General features: G+C 37.6%; 1 protein-coding gene across 1 annotated transcript; it reads right to left on the bottom strand.

Annotated features, from left to right (window-relative positions):
* Window positions 1–1,241: 1,241 nt before the first annotated feature.
* MEX3C (mex-3 RNA binding family member C) lies at window positions 1,242–21,992 on the bottom strand. The gene is made up of 2 exons (XM_051969618.1): window positions 21,142–21,992; window positions 1,242–4,314 (listed from the first exon to the last, which is right to left on the bottom strand). Exons 1-2 carry the CDS (start codon window positions 21,923–21,925, stop codon window positions 3,089–3,091), a joined length of 2,010 nt encoding a protein of 669 aa, XP_051825578.1. The 5' UTR covers window positions 21,926–21,992; the 3' UTR covers window positions 1,242–3,088.
* Between the last annotated feature and the right edge of the window lie 2,339 nt (window positions 21,993–24,331).

Genomic DNA, 24,331 nt, shown 5'->3' with positions numbered 1-24,331 from the left:
TGGAAATGAGTGTCCTTACTTACTTGACTGGATTGTGAGAACAGAACAAAAAAATGAATGCAAAATAGTAAGCCATTATATGAGAGCAAGTTGTTATAGTTTTAGCAAAATAAACCGTTTTTTTAGATGGCAAAAGTAAAATTTCTTGATCATATTTATTACAATGGCATCCATCCCTCCTGCTTTGTGGAAAGGGAAGGAAAGGTCTCTGTATTTTGAAGTTTGGTCAGCTTTTGTTTACATTGCTAATTATCTTTTATGTGGCAGTTTAGGATCCTCAACCTTATGAAAGGATGAGGCATAGTACCTGACAGAATCTCAAAATGGCTCCCTGTCCCCATGAAAGGCAAGATCACTTATTAAATTTTCTAGTTATAATATGAAAAGTTCCAGAATAAAAATTTAAAGTTCATAGAAAGACAATGAAATATTGACTATGTAGCAAATAGAAGTTAATAAAATGAAAAAGGACTTTAAAAATACACTCTAACTAAATTGATGTGAAAATATTAGAAAACCATCCGGAAATTATGTAAATTTGAAAATAGCAAGACTAGCACTGGCTAGTTTTAGTCTACTCTATCCACATATTCTAGGCATATATATATATATATATGTTCTGTATTCTGGCATATACTAAAGAGCATTTGTCAAATTCTGTTATAAAATAACTTTATGGCAGTTATACAATAATAACAATTTCCATATTCAAAGTTGTTTCTTCTAAAATGAATACTTTAAAGTTTTGAAATCCCCTTTTCTTTTGCTTCTAAAAATAATGCAGCAATTCTTCTTAATATTACCAGATCATTTTTACTGTAAGAATGCTTTTCAGTCAAATTCCCTTGTGGGTGCAAAGCAAATTAAGTACAGTTTTTATTTAATTTGGGGATTTTACTGAATAGTAGCTTGAGAGAGGTGTAAATAAGGTTAGATAACTTTTCTCAACAACTGGGCAAAAACACCTATCATTCAAACATGTAATTAAATGGTGTTAAAAATTGGTTACCTAACTCTAAAAATTCCTCCAGAATGGCAGTAAAAAAAAAGTCAAATTTTGTTATCAGTAAAGAAAAGGTATAGCACCACTATTGTACACTAAAAATAATAGCTATGGTACAAACAGATTGAAATGTTTTTTAAATAAAAAAAAATGAACCCATAAAAGAAAATTTACATTTGGAAATGTGTCATGCTACTTCAAATTGCCAATGACAAGATGAAAACAGCAAGGAGATACATTCAAGTTAATGGAAACAAGTCTTTATTAAGTAACTTTTAATATCAGAAAAATAAAACTCTTATAATTCTCTTTACAGCAAATATATAATATCAGTGCTTTGGCCATCTTCAGTTAAAGGCCCTTTATCATAAAATATATGGTTTTTAAACTTTACTCAAATTGAATTTATAATCCCTATGACTTCCCTACATATACATAACAAAAAAGTGTAGTAAAATTAGCAAATACTAAACTATATTGATAGTTTTATCATTCTTAGTTTGAGTTTATAGAAATGGTACACGCACCTAATATATGTCGATTCCTTGGCTTATTAGTTGCAGTGTACGATGCAATAAAATACAAAATACATGCTTGGTGAACATTCGTTCATATCTACAAGACGGCAGCTAAAGATTAGGCTTCAATACTGACATTTAACTATCCTACAAGCAATTAGCATTAAAGGTATGCATTACATCATAATATGCCATCAAGGCAACTTTTATACTGAAAAAAATCAAAATAAAAACCGTTATTTGTAAACTTTTATACGAAATGTAACTCTTCAAGTGGAAATAAAAAATAAAATTTGTTTATTTACTAGTTCAATACACATAGGATTTCATTTTTTTTTTCTGTTATACTGAGAAAAAAAGCTCTTTTGTGTCTTGGGAAAATAATGCTTCAAAAATAATTAGTAGAAAAATCCATTGGGATACCGTTTTGTCCTTTTTGATGCCAACACAGATTTGGGGTTGTACTGAGGATGATGAAGTTAAAGACATCCACAGGTTGAAATGTAAAAGCTCATTTTAAATAAATCTTTCCTTATGATTGGAAATAAGTTTTGAAATGAAGTAAACTGATTGCAGGTTATTGTCACAGCTGCTTTTTGTATAGTATGCTTAGGGCATTGTTATCCCTCCCATTCCCTCCCCTCCCCTTTTGATTACTAAAAATAAAATATATTTATAATGTGCAAGACAAATATGGATTGAACATAAAAATGTTTCACATTTAGATCTATATACTCTCTAAAAGTAATTAATAATAGCTTGATCGGACTAATGAATGGAATGTTAGCATCCTCACTATTAGCCAAAATATGTGCACCCCAAAGCTCTTAGTGAAATGAGAAAAATCCAAATAGATTTTTCCACATTACATTAAGAGAAACAATGGGTAGGAATTCACAATTGAGACAAATCCATTCTTGATCCTCTGATCACACCATCCACAAAAACTCTGGGCGAGATGAAGGTCAATGTAGCAGTTTTCTTCCCAAATTATTAACAGTGATCTATTCAACTGCCACCAGCCCTATCCATTCCAATAAGTCAAAACTATGCATTAAAAAGTTACTTGCAATCCTGCAGAATTAGGCATAAGTTGTTGTAAAATAAAAAACCTGTTTTTCAAAACTGGCAGTGTAAAGAAGGCAGCACTGGAAGTGTCTGATAGATCAATAATGCCAAGTACCCTCCATAAACTTTTAATATGGTTAGGCTACGGGACTTATCGCCTTCAAATATTGGAAGTCACAACTTCTCTCATAGGCCTATAAAAGCCTATCATCTCCATGTTATGAAAGCTGAGTTGAACTCAACTTTTAATCAATCTTATGTGAACTATGTCTCTGTTTATTAGAACAGTAATTAAAACCAAACTAGTAGACAGAGACCACCTAGTTAGTGTTACCATAGCAGCCTTTTAGAAAATACAAGTTTACTAACAACTTTAGCCTAATCCCAATAAAGCCTGATAACAGTCATAAGAATTCATTAGGAAGTTTACTGGGGGTACCATTATACCCATGCTTTTAAGAGTCCATATAGAGATATAATATTATGTATATATATATATTTAAGAGTGAATTTGGATTGCCTGAGTAACAGCTGTCTGGCAAACTGGACATGATGGCGTTCTCTTTTCACAGATCTTGTTGGCACATTCCATGCAGAAGAGGTTGTGGCCACATGGAACTAGGGCAGCAATAACTTCATTCTCAAAGCAAATCACACAGTCGTGCTTTCGTCTTGATTCTGGAGGTGAGCTAGATGTGGAACCACCATTGGAAGAGGAGTAACTGTTGGTACCATTAGAAAAAGCAGGGATATATATTGGAAGGCCAACATGGTTGCCTGTACTAGGTGGGTCACTCCTAACCCTCCGAGCAAGTGGATGTTCTATGCCTTCAGGAAATGTGGGAGAGAGTCGAGGAGTTGATGGCTGACTTCCTCTACGCTGAGTCTTCATGTTACCAGAAGGGTCACCACCAAAACCAGAGAGTGGGTTAACTGGTTCAAAAGGAGTCCAGATAGTTTGGGAGGATGTTGGTAAAGAGTCAAAGGCAGGAGAATCAACTGCAAGATCTTCTGAGCCCACAGATGGTAGTGTTTCTCCAAACCAAAAATTTCCTGTGCTGAATGGGCTTGTTGGACTGAAATCAGCCAACCTATTGCTTCCAAAGTAAGAATCGGTAGAACCACTTCCCAAAGAACTGGAGCTATCATTTCGATAATTGGATATCATTCTGGTGCGGCTAGGAGGAACTGGATTGGAAGAAAGCCATGCTGAACTAAGGGTGCCCCCTTCAAAGCTCACATCTGTACCATTGTAATGGAAATCATTTTCTTCATTTAGCTCAATGTAGTTTCCAGTACGCATGGCAATATGCATTTCTATTTCTTCACGTGCTCGGTCTACATTTTCAGGCATACCTGTCACCTCAAAGACAGGCTCCTTATCTCTGCTTGGAGTAACTATATATGTGTGGGTCTGCTGCTGAATCCTTTTAATTGTTGCTCCTTTGGGTCCAACCACCAGTCCTACAACACGGTAAGGTACCCTGACTTGGACTGTGGTCTGACCTGGCAAGTTGGGTGTGCATGGCAACCCCCCCAGTGCAGGACCATTTTTGTTGCGAGATGCTCGAATCATGGAGAAGTGCTCAGCAGCTGAGAGAATTTCCCTTTTGGCCATGGCTACATCTTCTTTCCGTCCAGTGACAACAAAAATAGGTTCTTCACCACGAACAGGTGTTTTGATATATGTATTTGTCTTGGCCCTTAGTGCTTTAATTTTACAACCTGTTAGAGAAAGAAGAAAAGAAGAGCCTTTAGTGGAAGGGGGAGGGTTATCCAAGATTTAACACTTTTTTCCAATGTTTTCTAATGATAAATGACTTGTATGGGAATGGAAACTTAATATTTTCCTATTTTGAATACTAGAATATTACCAGAAATCAAGGAATCATTTAGTAACCAATACCTATCTTAACTAAATAGCAAGAAATAATTTTTAGTTTGTGTCCTCTGTTGTACAAGTGTATCATCACAGAAAGAATAAAAAACAAAATGCCTTTTTCTATCAACTATTCTAGAAGCATAGATAAGAAATTAGAGAAAACAGGATTGGAGAATGGCTCTCATGTTCAGGAACAGAGGACATTATAGACCTTGTCCAAGCAGAAATAGATTCTTGTGAGAATGATGAATAGCACTTCAAAACTAAGAATGCTAGGAGAGGGTCAACTTTTAGGAAAGTACCCATAGTTAAATAATAAGGTTTGTCAAACATTATGAATATAACATTCTTGGACTCAGCAGTTAGAATTATAATATCAATGCTATAAAGAGAACATGAATGGGTTCCACCCCCCAACTTCATCCCCCGGTCCAAATTGACAATCTGGATCACCCAAGAGATTATCCTGTTAAAGTTTATGTTGACTAAAAACTCTATAGAATGTTGATCCAAAAACTACTTGAAAACTATAAATGTTATAAAGAAGACATAGCCTAAGTGGCTTGAGTACATGGTTCTTTGAAATACTCATACGCTATAGATTTTAAAGTAGAGATGCTAATTAATCCAAGATCAATAATTTATGAAAGATTTTCCTAGGTCTTGCTCATTAAAAATAGTTTCATTTTGTTCATGAATACAATGTCAATAACAACACGCTACAAACACTGTTACAGATAGGAAAACTAAGTTAGCAACTTATCATTACAATATATTTCAATTCAATAAGAATTTATTTAATTCTATGTCTAGCATATGGAGGATACAAAGACAAAACAGAAACAAAACAAAAAAACCACAATCTTTTCTATAGTTCCCTAAACACCATTCAAGGATCTTACAAATTTTCCTAGGAGAAAATGTGCATGTAAGTAACTAGCTACAAATACATAAAATAAATACAAAATAGTTTTGTAGGCAGAAAGCCAAAGAACACATAGAACTAAAAAGAAGGTCTGAGTTTAGCTTTAAAGTGAGATTCTGGTAAGAAAAGGCAAAGAAAGAGAACATTTTGGGGAGCTGGGATCTGTGCAAAGAAAATAACACGTGACTATCATGTTATTTGGTGAGTGGTCAGTAGTTATTTGGTTGGAGCACAAAGTGGGTGTGAAGGGAGAGTGGGATATGAGAAGAGTCTGGAAAGAGGTTGGAGCCAAAGTATGAAGGACTTTGACCGAAAACAGAAGAGTTTGTTCCTTATCTGTAAGGCAATAATAAGGAGCCACTGTACTTTTTATAAGCAAGGGGTTGAGATTTTCAGATATACATATGGAAGATAGATTGAGGAAAGGAGAAATTATTATTTTAATTATTATTTTAGTTATGTGTTCTATCCCAATTCTTATATACCAAAACTGCAGTGCCCCCTCCCCACCAAAGTAAAAACAAAGACTAAGGAAGTGCATAGCAAATATTTTATCAAATTTCTATTACACCACCATCAGAACTGAAAGGCATAGTGTTTTATTTTTTGTTCTGCATCCAGCTCAAACTAGGGGTGAAGAAGAGAGAATCTGCAATCAATATTAAACAGCCTTCTGTATATCTGTAATAAGGACTTTATAATGATACTCAATGAATTCCAAGGTCAGAAAGCTAAATCATAAAAAGCATACAGACTCTGATTCACTCAGGCCACAATAACATAACAACAGATTCAAAGAAGCAGATCATTCAAAATTTCATAACAAAATGTCAGCATAAAAGGAATGGCACTTTTAATACTTATACTATCCTAATTCAACACAATTTTAAGTGATTAAATTCATTTCTAGAAAAAAATTTGTATTATTTTTTCCTTTTTTTGCTTCATGGAATGTCTAATGTTTAATTTCCTTTCCTTGCTCCATTCTCACCTTTTTTCAAGGTCAATACTTTTGATGACTAAAAAAATGTTTACCACATTTGATCTATAGAAAATCAATTCTCTTATATTACCAGGGGAGTTACTGAATTCTGTCTTATAGAAGATAAAAATTTCTTGTGTACTGCAAAAAGATTAGGAGAAAAAAGCAACTGGTGATCTTGTGCCTAGTAAATTTCTTAAGTTTTTTTGCAAAGCTTAGAAAGTAATAAAGGTAGATAGTTTGTAGGAATGTTGTGTGTGTGTGACACAACTAGGTCAACTGGATAAGGTTAAGGAAGGAAAAGCAGACAAGAAAACAAAATAGAATTAAAAACATCCAGGGAGCTTGATTTACAGCTTTTATATGTGGATGAAGTATATGGAAGTTGAGATAGCACTAGATCAAGTAAGATTTAGTAGTCATTTCTGAAATATTAACCCCAAGATCTAAGTCTCAGCCTTGTCTTTTAATTTCTTTTGGAATACTCTGGGGACTTGCTGAGCTTTAGATTTGACTTTTTTTATTTCTGGGTGTTAGATAGCCCAAAAGATGAGAGCAACAAAACCATGAATACAGTAGTAAAGGCTGTATAAATCTTGATTCTAGGGAAAGGATTTTTCTTTTTCCTAAAGCAATTAGAGTTAATTAAGTGACTTGCCCAGAGTCACACAGCTAAGCTCAAATTTGAACTCAGGTCCTCATGACTGCAGGGCTGCTGCTCTATATTTAAATACCCTCAGGAAGAGACAGAATGTGCCAGGCAAGTCATAGTACCAATGCATCCAATACTGCCTCTCCCTCCCCCTGACCAAGTAGATAAAACTCAGGAGAGACCCTAAAAACTTTTGGAATAGCAATGCTTTCGGCCTACTCCCTGCATTTATCATACTGGGAAACAGCTTCTGTGGAGACACAGTAGCAATTTTCTACAGGTGCTACAGTCTTATCTTCTATAGATTCAGAAAAAGAATAAACAGATCCCTTCCTACTTTTCCAGTCTTCCACTGTCTTTAATTTATCCTGCTCTCTCTCCTATTACCTCCAATTTATCCTGCATATATCATGTTTGTGCATAGCTGTTTGCATGTGCCTACCCCTACATTGTGAGCTCCTTAAAAAGCAGGATTAGAATTTTTTTTGGAGGGGAGGGGCATGCGGGACTTTCTTTGTACCTACCAGTGTATTACATCGTTATGTCAGTCAACACAATGTCAGGCACTAAGTAGAAACTTTTACTAAGTGATTTCGATGGATAGCCAGTGCAAAAACTACAGAGATAGGAAATGGAAATGGAAATATGTTCAGGAGCACAGTAAGTAATCATTTTACAACAGCATAGTGTGAGACAAAGTGTACTTTCATAGTTGACTTGAAAAGATAGGATGGAAATCAGACTAAGAAAGATAATTCTAAAGATAATGGGGAAACTCACTAAAGTTTCTAAAGAACAACACAAGCCATAGGGATTCTTAGGGGAATTACCAAGTCAATAAGCTGATGTGCCAGGCACACAGTGCTAAACCCTAGGGATAAAAAGAAAGGTAGTTCCTGCCCTCAAGCAAAAACATACAAACAAGGAACCACAAAACACAACCCACTCATTTAGTCTTAAAATAACTTCGAAAAGTAGGTTCTATTTATTATTATTCCCATTTTATAGCTAAGGAAACTAAGGTAAAAGAGATAAAATGATTTTCCAGGTTTACACAGCTAATAAAGGTTTATGGCCAAATTTGAACTCACATCTCCTTGACTCTTTAGTTCTCTATTCACTCTACTACCAGTTGCCTCCAAATTGTAAAACTGGCAACTGATAAATCCACTGACATCTTATAATATAAAGGAGTTAAGAAAACAGAATTTTAAAGTCAAATGTGTATTTAGCACAGAAAGTCAAAATGCCTCAAAATTTTGACTAATGCCTTAGTGTATAATTATGTTTATATAAGGATTATTCTCTGAAAATCTTAAATTCAACTAATACAATACAATAAAAAAGTTTGGGGAAAAACTAGAAAATAATTGTACAATTGCTTTCAATACTATGTGCTATTACATACTAAAATGACACTTTCTAGCAAACTAGCTACTTTGAACAGTTTATCACAGGTTAACTGTTTTCCCATTTACAAAGTGGAAAGGCAGAGAGATTAAGTGATTTGTCATTAAAATGGTACTTCACAAATGTAGTGGAAATACTTACAATGTTTACTTCTAAGTCTTCAGTGCCACCCTTTACAATACTTAAGAACAACTCTCTGCCCGCTACCCCTCAACATACACAAATGGAAGCAAACAATAACTATTTGAACTTCTGGGTATAGCTATAAGCAAGTTAACCTATTATTAGCATATAGTGCTAGAGTATTGTTTCCCAAGTTATTTAAATCTACTGCAGGTTCTTTATGGAACATTGTTGCAAAATTATGTACATTCACTTTTATTTATTCTTCTACTGAGTTTCCCCTCACTGTTCTTTTCCTTTATGGCTCCTTCTGTGGGATACAGGGGTGATGGACTTCATCATTTCCAGAAACTCTTTTTGCAATATGAAAAAAATTCTGGAAACTATCACTTTCTCAGATCATTTCCCACATCAGGACCATAAAGTCTCCCACCAACCCCTTCACGTAATCTTTCACCTCCCTACTTTTTCCCCCTTCACTTCCAAAAGATAGTAAACACCTTGAGGGCAAGGTCTAAATACCTTTCTTTAGATCCCAAAGCTCCAGGCTTGGAACAGAGTAGGCACTTAATGTTTATTAACTCCTACAGATCCTCCTCTCCCCACCATTATTACGAATATTCATATTGCAAGACACAAATTCCTGACTCTGGGCTTTTTGATTATCCAATCCCCCAAGCCTGGAATTTTCTGACAGCACTGCCACATCTTGGCTTTTCTGGCTTTCTTTTAAGTTCTGCCTAAAATCTCACAGTCAGCAAGAAGGCTTTTCAGATCCCCTACCCTTTTAAATGATTACCTTAAATTTATTTTTTATATATCTAGTTGTATATTTGTTGTTTGCATGATGTCTCTCCTCTATAATTTTTTGTTGTATTTTTCTATCCACAACATTATTTGCTAACTGATGTTCTAAGAGGCTATGAACTTTATTCCCTCTATACTTTATCAGTAATTCACCTCTTTTCATCTACACATAGATAATGCCTTTAGTACTTGCTTTAAGCATTACCAACAATAAATTAGGTTGTCCAGGCAAACTGTTTTCCCTTCTTAAAAAAAGAACAGGTCTTCATCTTCTCATTTTGTTTAGCTGGTTTTCAGTTATGTCTTTCTCTTTGTGAACCCATTTGGAATTTTCATGGCAATGATAGTGAAATAATTTGCCATTTCCTTCTCCAGATCATTTTATAGATGAGGGAACTGAGGCAAGTTAAGCAACTTGCCCAGCATAACATAGTAAGTGTCTGAGATCTAAACTCAGGAAGATGAATGAGTCTTCTTAATTTCAGGCCCACCACTCTTTTTCCTGGCTGTTACTCATCAACTCATACATATTATCTATTGTGTAAGAGTGGAAATTTAGACTAGCAGAACTTCTGAACTTATTCCCTCATAATTTTTATTAAAAAGACCAATTTTTTTTGCAAGTTTGTGTGATCTAATAAATGTGAATTAGTTGAGACAATTTCTCATTATATTCCCTTCCCCCAATCTTTTTGGGAAAAAATATAAAAACTTACAAAACAATTTATGAACAAAACAAAACTCACTGAATAGTTGGGACCTAATTGGAAGTTTAACTGAGAGACACGGAGTATCTCTCCCCCTAAGTCACCCCAAAAGAGTAAACCCAATTTAGAATGGTTTTCTAATTTAGTAAACCATGCTTTAAAAAATATATATATACATATATATATATATAAACACAATTTTCTTAAATTAAAATTTTAATAATTAAGTATTTTTCAGTTATCACATTAGAGGTTATCAGTATTGTCTGTCTAGTTCAAAGAACAAAGGTTGAGCAACAACAGACCAGATTTGATTTGTCTTTGTCAATCACCTATCAGGTAAGTTTAGGTAGTTCATCTGTAAAATGGGATACAACCAACCACTTGCCTTATCTAAGTCATAAATTTACTGTGAGGCTAACATGAAAATAACTGTAATTGTGTTTTGAAAAAAGATAAAAGCATCACAGAAACACAAGGAATACGTCAACATCTTCTGAGGAAATAAATTGGACTCAGTTTTATTAGATACTGTATAAACATACATTAAAAGAAGAAAATAACAAAGTTGTGGTTCTGAAATGATATATTCCTCCAGAGTAGATGAAATTCCTTCGTTTTTGAATCAAGATGGTAATTAAAAGATATCCCAGAGTTTCAATAAGGTACAAGGAAGTTTATTTCTAGGAGAGAATCAGGGCAAAATATTATTTGTTTTTACTTCAATGCCCAGAATGCTGGGGGACCTAGCTACCATCTTATCTGAAATCAATTTCTATCTATGTAGAAAGTACAAGGAATCTAATAAATAGGTTGAATGGAGCACTTGTCCTAAAGGAACTATTCAAATTAATAAATGAAAATTAAGGGAAAAGTGCTGCAAACATTTTATGCTGATCTTTGTTTAACTTCTGAGATGTAGCCAGGGGTTTTACTCTTCTAACCTATAAATTTATGCTTAACCATGGTAGATAAAAACGTATTTTTATGCCTTTTTGTTTATATATGTAAAATGCAATTTCACAGAAATATCACTTTCAACAGTAGACAATGTCAATAATCTCAAATCATTTCAATCCCCTTGCCTAGAAATTTAAGATTCCAAATTAACATTAATTTAAAAAAAAAAAAGCATATAAATTACCATGTTGTCTCTCCTAGCCCCCAAAATCTGACATACTAAACTTTTAAAAAATGTTTATTCCATTTCACATATATATATGCATGCCAGGTTTCTTGAAGGACAGGGACTATGTCTTTGTATCCCCAGTCTGTCACAATGTTGGCTTCATAACAGCCATTAAAAAAATGCTTGTTGGATCAAATTACTATCTGAAAGTAACACTTGAAATTCTAATGAGCAATTATCTGTCCTAAGTCTTAGACCCATACTAGCTGTAATAGTAGGCAAGTCACTTAACCTCAATGCTATAGGCAGTCAATTCTCTGAAATTATAAAATGCAGAATAAGGTCCAGACTGACATTGGTAAAAGGAGTTTCCTATGTCAACAAAATACCTTTAGTCTCTATTCCTATCCCCTTCAGACAGCAAAAAAACAATCTAGCAATATAAAAAGAAATGATATCTTACCATTTATTTTCATCATTAAGACAATGCATTTACATTGCAATGTGATCTCATTTGATTAGGTAGAAAAGGGCAGGTAAGAAGAGATTTTATTCCATTATACCAAAAATATCTTGACCAGGTTAAAAAACAAAACAAACAACTAGAAAAACGAGCTAGAGGAAGAGAAAAAATAATTGTAAAAATGGATAACATTTTTTGGTAGGCTTAATTATTTAAATCTTTCCCCTACTCTCAGATGTCAATTAACATTTCTCAAGAAATTTTCTTACTACAATTACCAAAAAAAAAAAAAAAAAAAAAAAAAAAAAGTCCACTATATAGTTTTAGCTTTATTGGTTGGTTTTCAGCTTTACTTCAGATTAGGCCATATGCCATATATGGCCATATAGCTATATATATCCAAGTTATTTCCTATTATTCTTATAACAGCACAAATTCGAAGATACAGAAACACATTCTTTCTATACTCCAACGTTATCATTCAACAAAAATTCAATTCAAGCATTTAAATGCTTACTACCTATGCAATTCACTCTGGAGAACTAAAAACAATAGTCAACACATCTCACGGAGCTAAAAGTCTATTTGGGGAGAGAAGGAGAAAGAAGATATGCACAAAGACATGATTAAAGAAGATTAAAAAGAAGTTCTATTATATTTACACAGAATAACCAGTAAAGAGTTTCTATTAAGAAAAGCCTTCCTATTAGAATTACTAAATTAACAGAGTACCAAAGTTACTGTATAACAATAATACATTAATTTGTACATTCACATCATTATGCTCAAGATTATCAGCAATAATATTAGAAAATTATTTTCAGACACTTAAATATCATCACTAGGGTTAATATCTTTGTACATCTCTATGGTAACCATTGATAGCACTAGAGGCAAGTCAAAAGTATAATGGCCACTAAAAATACACAAGAATGAAGTTTATTTTAAACAAAAGCCATGAAAATTGTTCCATACTACTCCTTAAAATTCCTAAGAACAGATGATTCAAGAATTCATAGAGCCAAATTTTCCAAAAGTTCACGTTTTCTTGATTAGTACCTTTATAAATTTATATGTAGTACTACATTGTAGTGCAGATTGCATATTGATAGTTTTAAAATATAACATTTCCTATGTTTTATTGCATTTCTTATTTATTAAAAATTTTTTTCCAATTACTTGTAATCTGGTTCTGTTAACATTTGGGAAGTTGCAGGTGGCCACATGTTTTGACTCCTCTCTTTTAAATAACAATGAACATCAACTTTCAATCCATTTTCTTGTTTCCTTGTAAACTACAAGATCATGGACAGTGGGCATTTTTCCCCCTCAGTACTAAGGCAACAGCAGAAGGAAAAGTGATAAGATATCTAGTAGTTACTCAAATATTAAGCTGGACAAATTGCTAGAATTATGATAAGAAAGTGTGCTTGGGGAGAAAATGATACAGGATTTTGGAAAAGGGAAAAAAGGTGAAGCAGCAAGCAGCAATAGTGATGAAAAAATTAAGGATAGTGACTAAAATAAGATTTATTCTTCTAAGTAATTTAGAAGCTGCAACCTCACAATTGTATAGCAAAAATGTGCTTTCACACTTCTACTGATCTGTAGAACTTCCTTTTCAAATCAATGAGGTAGACACTTTCTCCTTTCCATATGAAGCTCAGAGAAGTTATGGAGACTTGCTGAACGGCCAGAGAATTTGGCAAAACTTAATAGAATATGGAGATAAATGTAAATTACACTATACTAATATTGTATATGAAATAGAAAGAGGAAGGAAATTTGATGTTCACAATGTATATTTTGGCGAGATTAAAATAATCACATTTCAGAAACTACTAAATGAATTAGATTAATTTTCACAAAACATTTAATTTGCTTAAAGAACAAAATATTTCATATTCAAACACTACTTTCCAAAACAACAGGAAGCATTTTCTTGTGGCAAAGTTCTTCCTTTTCTATAAGAGTATCACTGTGATAAATTACAAAAATATACAAAATGTACATAATAGTGGACCCAAATTATTACTGATTTACAGTATATTAATATTCAGCAGAACAAACCAATAAGTATATCACTTAGGTCAGGGAATAGACAAATAGGTACCAATCTCATACAGAAGAATTCTCAGACATTTGAACTTCTTGAATAATTTTCCAGATGGCTGGTAACTAGGGGTAGAGAAAACACTCTTCAAATGCAATTGTTTTTATTTTCCACTTCCTCTCCTGTGAATAATATTGTTCATTAGCTGACCAACGCAGGAAGAAATGGCAATAGAATCTCCACCCACTTACAAAACAATTACACTCACTAGGTCTTTCCCAATAGTTTGCTAGTTATCTAGTAAGATAAAATTTATATATTCCAGAAGTATATTTCTTAAAGCTGATGTTGATGCTAGATTTGAAATAATAAATTATTTCTACAAGTCTTACTAAAATATCTTAAATCAATAATTAACCTAGTACAGTGTTATCTTTTCTACTAACAATACAAACTCTTTATCAATAGGGAATAAATTGAAATAGAAACTGAATCTATGATTTTATAGTGTTTAAGAAACTCCAAGGAAATTCCCTTTAAATTAAATAAAATAAATAAAATGAAATCTCAGATTTGCCTAGAGATCAATGAACTGCCTAACCCAGAATTACAAGACTTAGATTAGACTTGAACTCAGGTCTTTTCCTTGCTTCCAGAACTTATTCATTAGGTCATTTTTTCTTCTTAATGCTCATCTCTTCCTCTTAAATTAAGAATGATTTATATAAAAACTATGATAGTTTTTAAAAGAATATTTTCCCCAGAGATTATTTCTGATAATATAATTCAGGCCATCAAGTTAGCCCTATTCACATTTTCTTGTCAAACTTCAAAATTCTAAAGTAATCTGAAAAGTGCACCACACACACACACACACACACACACACACACACACACACACACACGAGTTAAAACTAACTGCAACTATCAACTATTGTTTCAGCCAATCACATAAAATGGTCAACAGGGCATAGAAATTTAAACTTTAATCCAGGAATTTGTGTTAAATTTAAAATTTTCATCTATGATAGGGCACTTAAAAGGAATTATAAGATGATAAATATAGGAGAAATAGTTAACAATGGATGACAACAGCCAATTCCAAAAATATCTTAAAAGATAAGAAAACAAGAGATAATTGGAATGAAGATAAAAACCAAATGTTTGGGTTGTAAGCTGGAGGAAATACTCAAATACATCACATCACAAATTTGGGGTCTATGAATAAATACAAATAAGTTTACATGCATAAGCTAGGGAAAGTTTGGACAGACAGTAGCTTGTATCTGAAAAGATTTGTAGGTTTTAATATGATGCAAACTCAAAAGTAAAAAAAGATAAAGAAATCTAATGCATTGCAGAGTTTGCATTAAGGAGGTGATAGTACAACAATATTTTGCAATTCATATCTGGGGTACTGCAATTATCTATCTATATATATAAAATTTTAGAAAGGGAGGGTTTATTAATAATAAAAATATAATAAACATAATAAGCATTTATTAAGCATCAACTATGCATCAGGCCCTGTAACTAAGACTTTTATAAATACTACCTTATTTGATCCTCATAATCCTGTGAGCTAAATGCTTATCTCCAGTTTACAATTTAGGAAACTGAGGCAAACAGTGATTTTTTTTTTTTTTTCTCTCCTTCCCCGAGTCACACAGCTAGAGTTGAGTGTTCTGAGGCCACATTTGAACTCAAGTCTTTTTTGACTCCAGCCCAGAGATTTATCCATAGCACTACCATTGAAAAGGCCACAAAAGCAAATGGAACAGTGGCCTAAGATCACAAAGAGCCCTGAGAGCAAATCAAAGATCAGTTGAAGGAAATGGGGACATTTAAACTAGAGAAGATAAGATTATAGTTAATTGGAGAAGAGAGGCAGAGTAGAACATGATTGTTGTCTTCCAAATATGTGAAGGCCCTTCTGGTGGGAGAATATAGCTTGGTCCCAGAAAGCAGAGCATCTACAAATGGGCAGAAATTTCAAACAGGAAAATTTAGGTTTGCAATGAGGAAATTTTTTTTTTTTTTTTTTTTTTTGTGAATTGCAGTTGATTCAATAATAGATTTGTCTCGAAATAGTGGTTTCCCTTTTACAGAAAAGGAAATCTTCAAGCAAAGACTAGGATTACTTGTTAGGTATACTGTGGAACAGGAGTGGGGAACTTTTTTTTTTTAACCAAGGGCCACTTGGATATATAACATCATTCATAAGGCGTGCAAAATTATCAAGTTATACAACTCCAGCAGTGGGAGGTTACTGTACCTAGCTTCCAGTACATCATCACTTGTGGTTGCTTTAGCAAAATAATTTCAAGGGCCTTACATAGCCCAGGGGCTGGACATTCTCCACTCTTGCTGCAGAGCAAGATTTTTGTTCAGTTGTGGAGTGGATCTGAGATTTTGTAATTTATTACTAGTGTGTCCTTGAGGAAGACTTGGAAGTTCTAAATGTCTCATTTGTAAAATGAGGGGATTAGGCTAGATTAACTTTAAAGTTTCTTCCAATTCTAAACCCTGACAATCTTGTGGACTAAGATAATTATTAATAGTGTGTAGTAATTAATCACAGGTTAGCTATGCTAAAAATTGAAAGCTGATCCACAAAGAGAGTCCTAACTAGAATTACCCTAGGAAATTGGGAAGAAACTTGGAGTAATTACTTTGAAACATAATTATTTACATTTACAGCAGCAACCCATACCATACCAGTGGGTCAACAGGCAAATAATGTTCCGTTTGTAGAACATAATGTAGGAAGAGAATTTAAAGAACTCTCTTCCATCTACAAGCTTTACAAATATCTTATATTCATTAATGAAAACAATACAAAATCTTCTTTTGGGCAAAGTTCCTCCTTCTTCCTCCCCTTACCTTTTCAATCTTTTTCTTAGCCTTTACTAACAGCTTCCAGGCTGCTCCTCAAACAAGATTGGGCATTCTCTCTAGCTGACCCCCATGCCTGGAAGCGCTTCTTATTTATCTCCACCTACTGACTTCCTTTTTAATCCCTAACTAAAAACTGATCTACAGGAAATTCTTTTCAACCCCTCTTAAATTCTAATGCCTTCGATAATTATTTCCTATTTACCTTGTGGCCTACAGCTTGTTTGTACATATTTATTTGCCTGTTGTCTCTACCATTAGATTGTGAGGTCCTGGAGGGCAGGGACTGTATTTTGCCCCCACAGCTCCAAGATTAGCACAGTGTCTGGCACAAAGTAGACACTTATAAATGTTTAATGACAGATCATATCTTAAGCAAGACCTTGACTTACTAGGTGATAAAACAACCACCATTATTTTTAACATTAATGACAATGAAATTTACTGTGCATAATTCTATCACTTGTCCTCTTACAGTCAGTTTTGTATTTCCTTGATCAAATGATGGGGTTTGACTGTCCATATTATTCTCTACCCAGAAAATTGCAATGGCATCCTACTGGATCCAACATAGTATTCATAACATGCTACTTTTGTCTTTTACACTTTGCTTCCACCCCCTCCAAACATTATGACCCAACTACAGTGGTCTATTTGCTGTTCCTAGAACATTTTATTCTACCTCTTGTTTCCATAATTTTGTAATGGCTATTCTTCATGCTTAAAAAACCTTTGCCTCAGTTTCCCTGGCTTCACTCAACACCCACAGTTTTTCCAGTTTCTCCAGATGCTAGGGTCTTCTCTTAAAAATTACAGTATCTGATACATAATTAGGAGTTTAATAAATGCTTGTTCAATGATAGTCCAATCCAACAAATGGGATTAAGTATTAGGAATTCAGGATGCAAAAACACAAGCAACTCCCTCTGCAAGCAAAGGGGATGGTAGTATAAGTAATCAACATAATTTGAGGAAAGAAAGGGAACATTGGCATAAGGGACAATCTCTTAACTAAACACAAATACTTTTATTTTTCCATGTTTAACTAACTTTACAAGAGCCTACAAATTTTACTAATCTTAGAGGGGCAGTTTACTAAAGTACCATGACATTTTTTCATAAATCAATTTCAGAGCCTTTATACATTTAATAAGAGTTCTATCCTCTCTTTTAATTACAGTCCATATTACTTTTCATTTCAAAATGAGAGAAAAAACCCCAAATGCTCCCAAATCAATTAAACATTTACAAACACCCATATACTGTTGAGGTAAATTTCAGTTTTGCTTTTCTTTTTAAATTTTTCAAAGACACTAATAGACATGGAAAGTCTCTTTATCACTTCAAATTACATTTAATCTACTACCTCTTAATTGAAGTCATAAATTTCTCTATTTGTGACATAATTTACAGAACCAATTAAGAAATGTCAAATAGCATGGTGACTTCTGGTAATTAATAAATGGCAGGAATATATACTCTTTAGGACAAATTTTTTTTTCTATTAAAAAAATCTCCCAAGAATAGAATAAGCTAGCTCTAGTCAGTTAAAAAGAAAGAGAGGTATTAGACAAAACCTTGAATTGGAGAGTCAGGAAGATTTGAGTTCAAATTCCACTGGGCTAATGATCCCCTGGGCAAGAAATTCGCTTCAGCCTTTTTGTGAAATGAGAAGACTGGACTCAATGCCATCTAGATTAAATCTATGATCTTATGAAATTAGGTGATTGTTATAAACCCTAGAGGGCAGTGGTTGGTAAAGGTAAAAACCAACCTTAGCTCAGATTTGCCAGATCTGCCTTAAAAGCCATAGTTTGCTACAATGTTCAAAGTTAATATGTTTTTGAAAAGCATTATAGATCTTCTCCTGTAGTAAAAAATACTTTTGTTGTTACCGGAGCTTCTTTAGGTCATAAACAAAACACCAAATTAGGCCCATACCAATGGAATGGTATAAACTACGAGAAAGGGAATGAATCTTTGCTCTAAAATGAGATATCAGATACTATGAAATTTAGCATTTCCCCCAAAGTTGTGAAAATTTTAAGTGGAAAAATAATTAAACTACAAGTACTTAGTTTAAACTGTATCTGCATCCTAAGATATGATCCTGCTTGTTTTTCCTAGTTAATAATACCATAGCTTTGATTACTATATACTCCATCCAGAAAAAGATTTAAAGAAAGGAGCACTCTCAAATTTTCAACAATAACTTTGAAACTGTAGTATTCATTCCTTTGTCAAACCATGAATTTTTAAGTCTGTATTTTTGGTTCTGTCACCCAAAAGGGGGAAAAACAGAGTTTCAATCTCATGAGAAGTCTGGTTTAATGATTCAGTTTGTTTGGTTTATAGGTTTTAGATAGTACTGTGAATGAAAACCTGATTAGTATCAACTTTAAAATATTTTAAAACAAAGGGGAAAATCAATGAGATCAACTATTAAAACTTAAAGTGTACTGTGAAGTTCAAAACTTTCAAACTAATATTCTGAAAAAATAGCACTTAGTCCACTGCTTAATAGGAATCGTATAATAATAAATGTCCCCACTTCATCTGACAGTTGCATGATTCAATTGCATTTACCTTTCTTCTCTATAGCTTTTAGCTATTAGTAACTGATTTAAGAACACTACTTTACAGTTAAATAACATGATCTATATATTCATTAACCCTGCAATTCTTTCATACCTTCTTGCCATATGTGGTCACATCTTTGTTTTGTCTTATCTCCAAATATAAAAATCTTTCCTCATCCTTTCTTTAAAATTCAGGTCACATTCTAGTGGGACTACCACCATCCTTAGCAATAGTGAGTTAGCTAAAAACTTACCTCAAAAATCTCATTCCATTTTGGCTAACCATTTTATGCTGATATACTGCTTTGCACTGTAGTAATTTAAGTACATGGGTTCTTTCACATAGATTTTATAAGCTCTTTGAGGATAGAAACTAAATTGTTCCCAGCACCTCTCCTTCTCGCTCCCCCTCCCTCCCCCCAATCTCAGAACTCTCAGAATAAAGCACAATCCCTCATACTCAATTTTTCATACAAAAAGCCTTGATGGTGTAGTGAATTTTGGGTTGAAAAATCTAGATTTTGCCAATTTACACAGAAACAAGGCACTTCAAATCTCAAGTTTCCTCCTTTGTAAAAAGAAGGGGAATATCATTGACTATTATTTTCAAATAAAGAATCTCATTGGTTAAGCTAAAACTGTAGGACTCCTTTTCAGTTTAACTCTAAATGGCACCACATCACAGGGAAGCTTTCAATGACCCACCTAATCGCTATAAATTTCATGATTTTTCCTTTTAAAATCCTAAAGGAATGAAGTGAGAAAACCCTGACATCTGAAACCACCATTTTAATAGACCTCTTATTTATGTGTACTTTAGACCACTTGGGAAAGATGAGCTCATTTGGGCTGCAGCGCCACCATCTCTTTTCATTTGACCCCAACAATGCTGTCAGCCAGGCAGAGCAAGAAAAGTGGGTAAGGCGAAAGATCCACCTAGTTAAAAATGTAGCCAACTCTGGTAGGCGCCTCTGGACAACTTCTATTTCTTCATTTCATACAGGCTATACAAATACCATCTGCTCTTTACCAAAAAGATGCATAATTTTGAAGTGCACAAGGCCTTACATTCCCTCTACCTTCACAAATCTACTCCTGGAATGTGAGACATGGGTTCTTTGTTTGAACAATGTGGGAGGAGTTTGTGTGAAGTACTGAGGTGAAGGCAAAAGGAGAATTTACCGAATTCTGTTTAAATACACACATTTATGAACCTCGTTAACTGGAGTGCATATGTTACAGTTGCCATTATAGTCATATTTAATCGTGTTCTCAAAAAAACAAACAACAAACCAAGATATTGTGTGTCTGCACGAAGCACTTTGGAAACATACTTAAGTATCCTATACAGATCATCTGGGAAGAGGTAACTCCTCAAATAGCAAGTTTCAGAAGAAAAGGGAAAAATGTATCCCATCAACATTGCCTTCATCTCAAAGTTAACTCGTTCCGTACCGTCTGCTTTGCCAAGCCCCAGCCGGCAGAGACTACGTAAAGAACACTGAAAAGTGAAGCTCGGTCTTTCACGAGGAAGTTCAGGGAAACCTCAGTCATCAGCACGTCGGACTCTTCCCCCGAATCCGCGCGTCCACTTCCCACCTAACTGGCCTTTTACCACCTCCGATCACGGACATGCAAAGTTGTAACTCATCCCACTTTCCCGGAAGGGGGAGGGGGGCAAACTGAATATCTTTTAGCAGAAGCAACATTAAAGGGGTATCTGCATTCTAAACCCAAAGTCCCCCTTTCCAAGCCCCCGGCCAGCCGAGCATCATAGCCCGGAGCGCCCCGACCTGAACACCCTCCTGTCCCCGAAAGCTCTGGGGGGAGCCGGCGGATCTCGGAGGGGGGAGGCCCCCGGGCGTTTCTCCTCCTCTTCGCCACGCCCGCCCGGCTCCCCGCTCCTTTGTCCCCACCCCGCCCCGGTGCCCCGGCCGCTACTCACCCTGGCGACCGACGATCTCGGCGACGTGCTCGGAGCTGGGCACCGGGACGCACTCAGTGGTGTTGACGCTCTTTCTCCGGAGGAGAGCCGCCTGCTCCCCGTTCAGCGCGGCCGCTGCCGCCGCTGCGGCCGCCGCCCCCCCGCAGCCGCCGGGGCCGTAGGCGTGGGACAGCATCGCCGCCATCATGCCTTGGGGATCGTCCCCTCCGTACAGCACCCCGGCCGCCGCCGCCGCCGCCGCCTCCCGAGCGTCGAAGCCTGGGGCAGGGAGCAGCACCGAACCCAGGGACCCGCCCGAAATTGGATGGCTTTGAGAGGCGGCGGCGGCGGCGGGCGGCGAAAGCAGCAGCAGCGGCGGCCGGTCCTGGTCCTCCTCCTCCTCGTCCTCCTCTTCCAGCTCCTCCTCCTCCAGCAGGTCCCCGTCCACCTCTGCTTCCTCCTCCTCCTCCTCTAGTTCCAGCTCCAGCTCCGCCGTCTCCGGGGCCCCGGGCCGGCCGGGGTGAGCCCGCTCCTCCGGGGACAGCCCCACCATCCTCCGGGCCTGAGCTTGAGCCGCCGCCACCGCGGCCCGGAGCGACGGGTCGGTGGTGTCCGCCTGGCGAGGGTCGTCGAGGCCTAGCGCGGCCAGGCGCTCCCGCAGCAGGAGCCCGTCCCGCTCGGGCTCCGGACCTCCGGGGGGCGGTGGCGGTAGCGGCGGGGGGGGAGGCGGGGGCGGCGGCTGAGGCTGCGGCAGGGGGGCCGGGGCCGCCGCCAGGGCCAGGGCCGCGGAGCTGCCGCTCGGCATCGCGGCGGCGGCGGCGGCGGCAGCAGCGCGCTGTCAATGGCGGCGGCGGGAGACCGTGTCAGGCGAGGCGGGCGGCGAGCCCCATGACCGACCGGGCCCGGGCCCTGCTTAAAGCGCAAACACCTTTTCTCAGGGGAGCCGGCAGCGGCGGCCGGAGAGCGCCCGCACCGCTCGGGGACCGGAGGAGGAGGAGGAGGAGGGACGGTAGCAGGGAAGAGGACAGGAGAGGGAAGGAGAAGGCGGGGTGGCTGGGGGTGGGGGCAGTAGCCGGCGGGCGGGCGGGCGGGCGGGCGGCGGCAGCGGCTGCGGCTCCTCTCTCAGGGTTTCTTTTGTTTCATGGCCCCAACCAGCCCCCGGCGCGCGCGGCGGAGGCGACGCCCCACGCCTCCCTCCGAATGAAGCCGGCGCGCGCTGATTGGCCGCTTTCAAGCGCCGGCCGCCCGCCCACCGCCCGGAGAACCTTACCCTGTCCCTTGCCCCACCCCCACCCCCCCTTTTGGGGCCCCACCCCCTTCCCGCCCTGGGCTCACTGATTGGACGGCTGGGTTTCGACGAGAAGGCCGAACCCTTCTCCTTCCGCTCTCTCCCCTTGCCCCGCCCTCCACCCCCGACTAAGATAGGGAGAAAGATTGTGATTGTTCTCCCTCCACGTCACTCTTTGTGACGTTAGCAGGAGTGGGCGGGGAAAGGAGGAGGGACGAAGTCCCCGCTGTCGCCGGGGTGGCGGGGAGGGGAAGGGGAAGGGGCTTCCTGAACTAGGGGCGGGCGGGTCGAGTTTGCTTCTCTTCCCACGCCTCTCACACGCGCGGGTCAGGTGGGGTCGACTCGTCTTAGGGCGCCGAGGGGGCTTGGGCGGAGCCCTTAGAGAGAGGGTGGGGCTTCCCTGGCGAGAGCTGAGGCGGCGGCTTTCCCCACTAAGGGGATCCTAGGCTCTCCGGTAGCCTATCGCTTTGGGGCGGGCAGTTGCGGCGGGATTTCCCCGCCTGGCCGAGACTGAGTGATCACAGAGGCGGGATTCGGGGAGCTCCGGATGCGGGCCCTCCCACGCTGGGCTGGTCATGGTGCCTCGGCATAGGTCCCTGGGTACCGGGCACTCCCGGGCTTCAACTCGGAGAGAACCCCCGGTGCTATCTTAAACCTCACAGGTGCGAAGTCCCTTCTTAAAGTTTCCTGCTTCCCCTTCTCCCCAGGTTTGGCTCCGTGGGAGGGCGCCTTCGCGGGCTGTACGGGTGAACTGCTGTCCTGCCTCCCGGGCCTCGCAGGCCGCCTGCCTGCTGTGCCCCCTGCTCTCGCCGTGGACAGCCCGGGAGGAGATGCTGGGTCAGTTCCCGTGCCCGGGCTGAGCACTTCGGAGCTTTCCAAAGGCTTTAATAATAGAGAAATGGGATCGTAGCGCTTAGAGCTGGGAAAAAGCCAAACCAGCCCACTCCACTTACTTTATAGGTGAGGAAACAGCCCTTAGTCCTTAAAGCATTTACCTTTTTCTGTGCTACTAGTGGACTCTCCTTTACAGAATGCCGTTTTAAAGTGAACAAAATAAAAAAAATCCTTTGGATTTAAAAGGAAACCAAGTGTACTTGAATACAGTTATTACAAATTTTCTTCTTTTAATTCCCAGATCCCAGAACAAGAATCACAGTTAGATTACTAGCTACATCCACACAAGTTAGGTTTTGCACCAAGGTCTGCTGAACCCTACAATTTGCTCCCCTTCCTCACACCCTTCTTTATCTAATCCCACCCCCTACATCCGGCATGTTCTTTGTTTTGTACTTTATCACTTACTCTTTCAATTTCTTAACTTTTTGGGAAGGTTTGCGTTTGCTTTGATAGCTCTATCCCTTAACTCCTCTCCCAAACAAAACCAAACTCTTAAGAATTTTTTAGGTTGCTCTCTCCCCCACAAGTCTATTTGTGCTGCTTCAATTGTGCTTTCCTTGGACCTCAGGTTATAGTGCTGTACATAATATTGGGCTGCCAACTAATTCTTTAATGCAGAAGTGATTTTTTGTTTTTTGTTTTTGTTTTTAGACCTAGGGTGGTGTGTTGTGTCATTTTTTAAAGCTATCATTCCTCTCCCCCTATATATGGTATAAATATTTATTGATTTACCTCACCCACACCTTTTTTAAAATTCTTTTTTATTCACTTCGAAATTTAAGTGATATCACTCAACTAAATATTTGGTACCTTAAGAAAATATAGGTAGTTATTATTCTGCATATGCAGACTAGATAATTAAAATACTGATGAATTAGCCGAGTGTATTTTACATAGGTATTTAGAGAATCTGTTGTTTTACCTCTACAATAGAATTTGTTATCTCAGATTAATTTATAACCCTGACTTAAATCTGAAAAGTTCCTGAAACAAAAACGTGTTTAAGGAAGTAAAATAAATAAAATA

Source organism: Antechinus flavipes, chromosome 1, assembly GCF_016432865.1.
Source record: "Antechinus flavipes isolate AdamAnt ecotype Samford, QLD, Australia chromosome 1, AdamAnt_v2, whole genome shotgun sequence".
NCBI lineage: Eukaryota > Metazoa > Chordata > Mammalia > Dasyuromorphia > Dasyuridae > Antechinus > Antechinus flavipes.
The sequence above is the reverse complement of the archived record's forward strand: the minus strand, read 5'-3'. Positions and strand labels throughout refer to the sequence as shown.

Excerpts from the sequence above, each read along its gene's own strand:
- MEX3C (XM_051969618.1), bottom strand. The coding sequence starts at position 21,925 with ATGCCGAGCGGCAGCTCCGCGGCCCTGGCCCTGGCGGCGGCCCCGGCC. Across the intron at positions 4,315-21,141 it reads CGAGATCGTCGGTCGCCAGG|GTTGTAAAATTAAAGCACTA; the intron begins GTGAGTAGCGGC and ends TTTCTCTAACAG.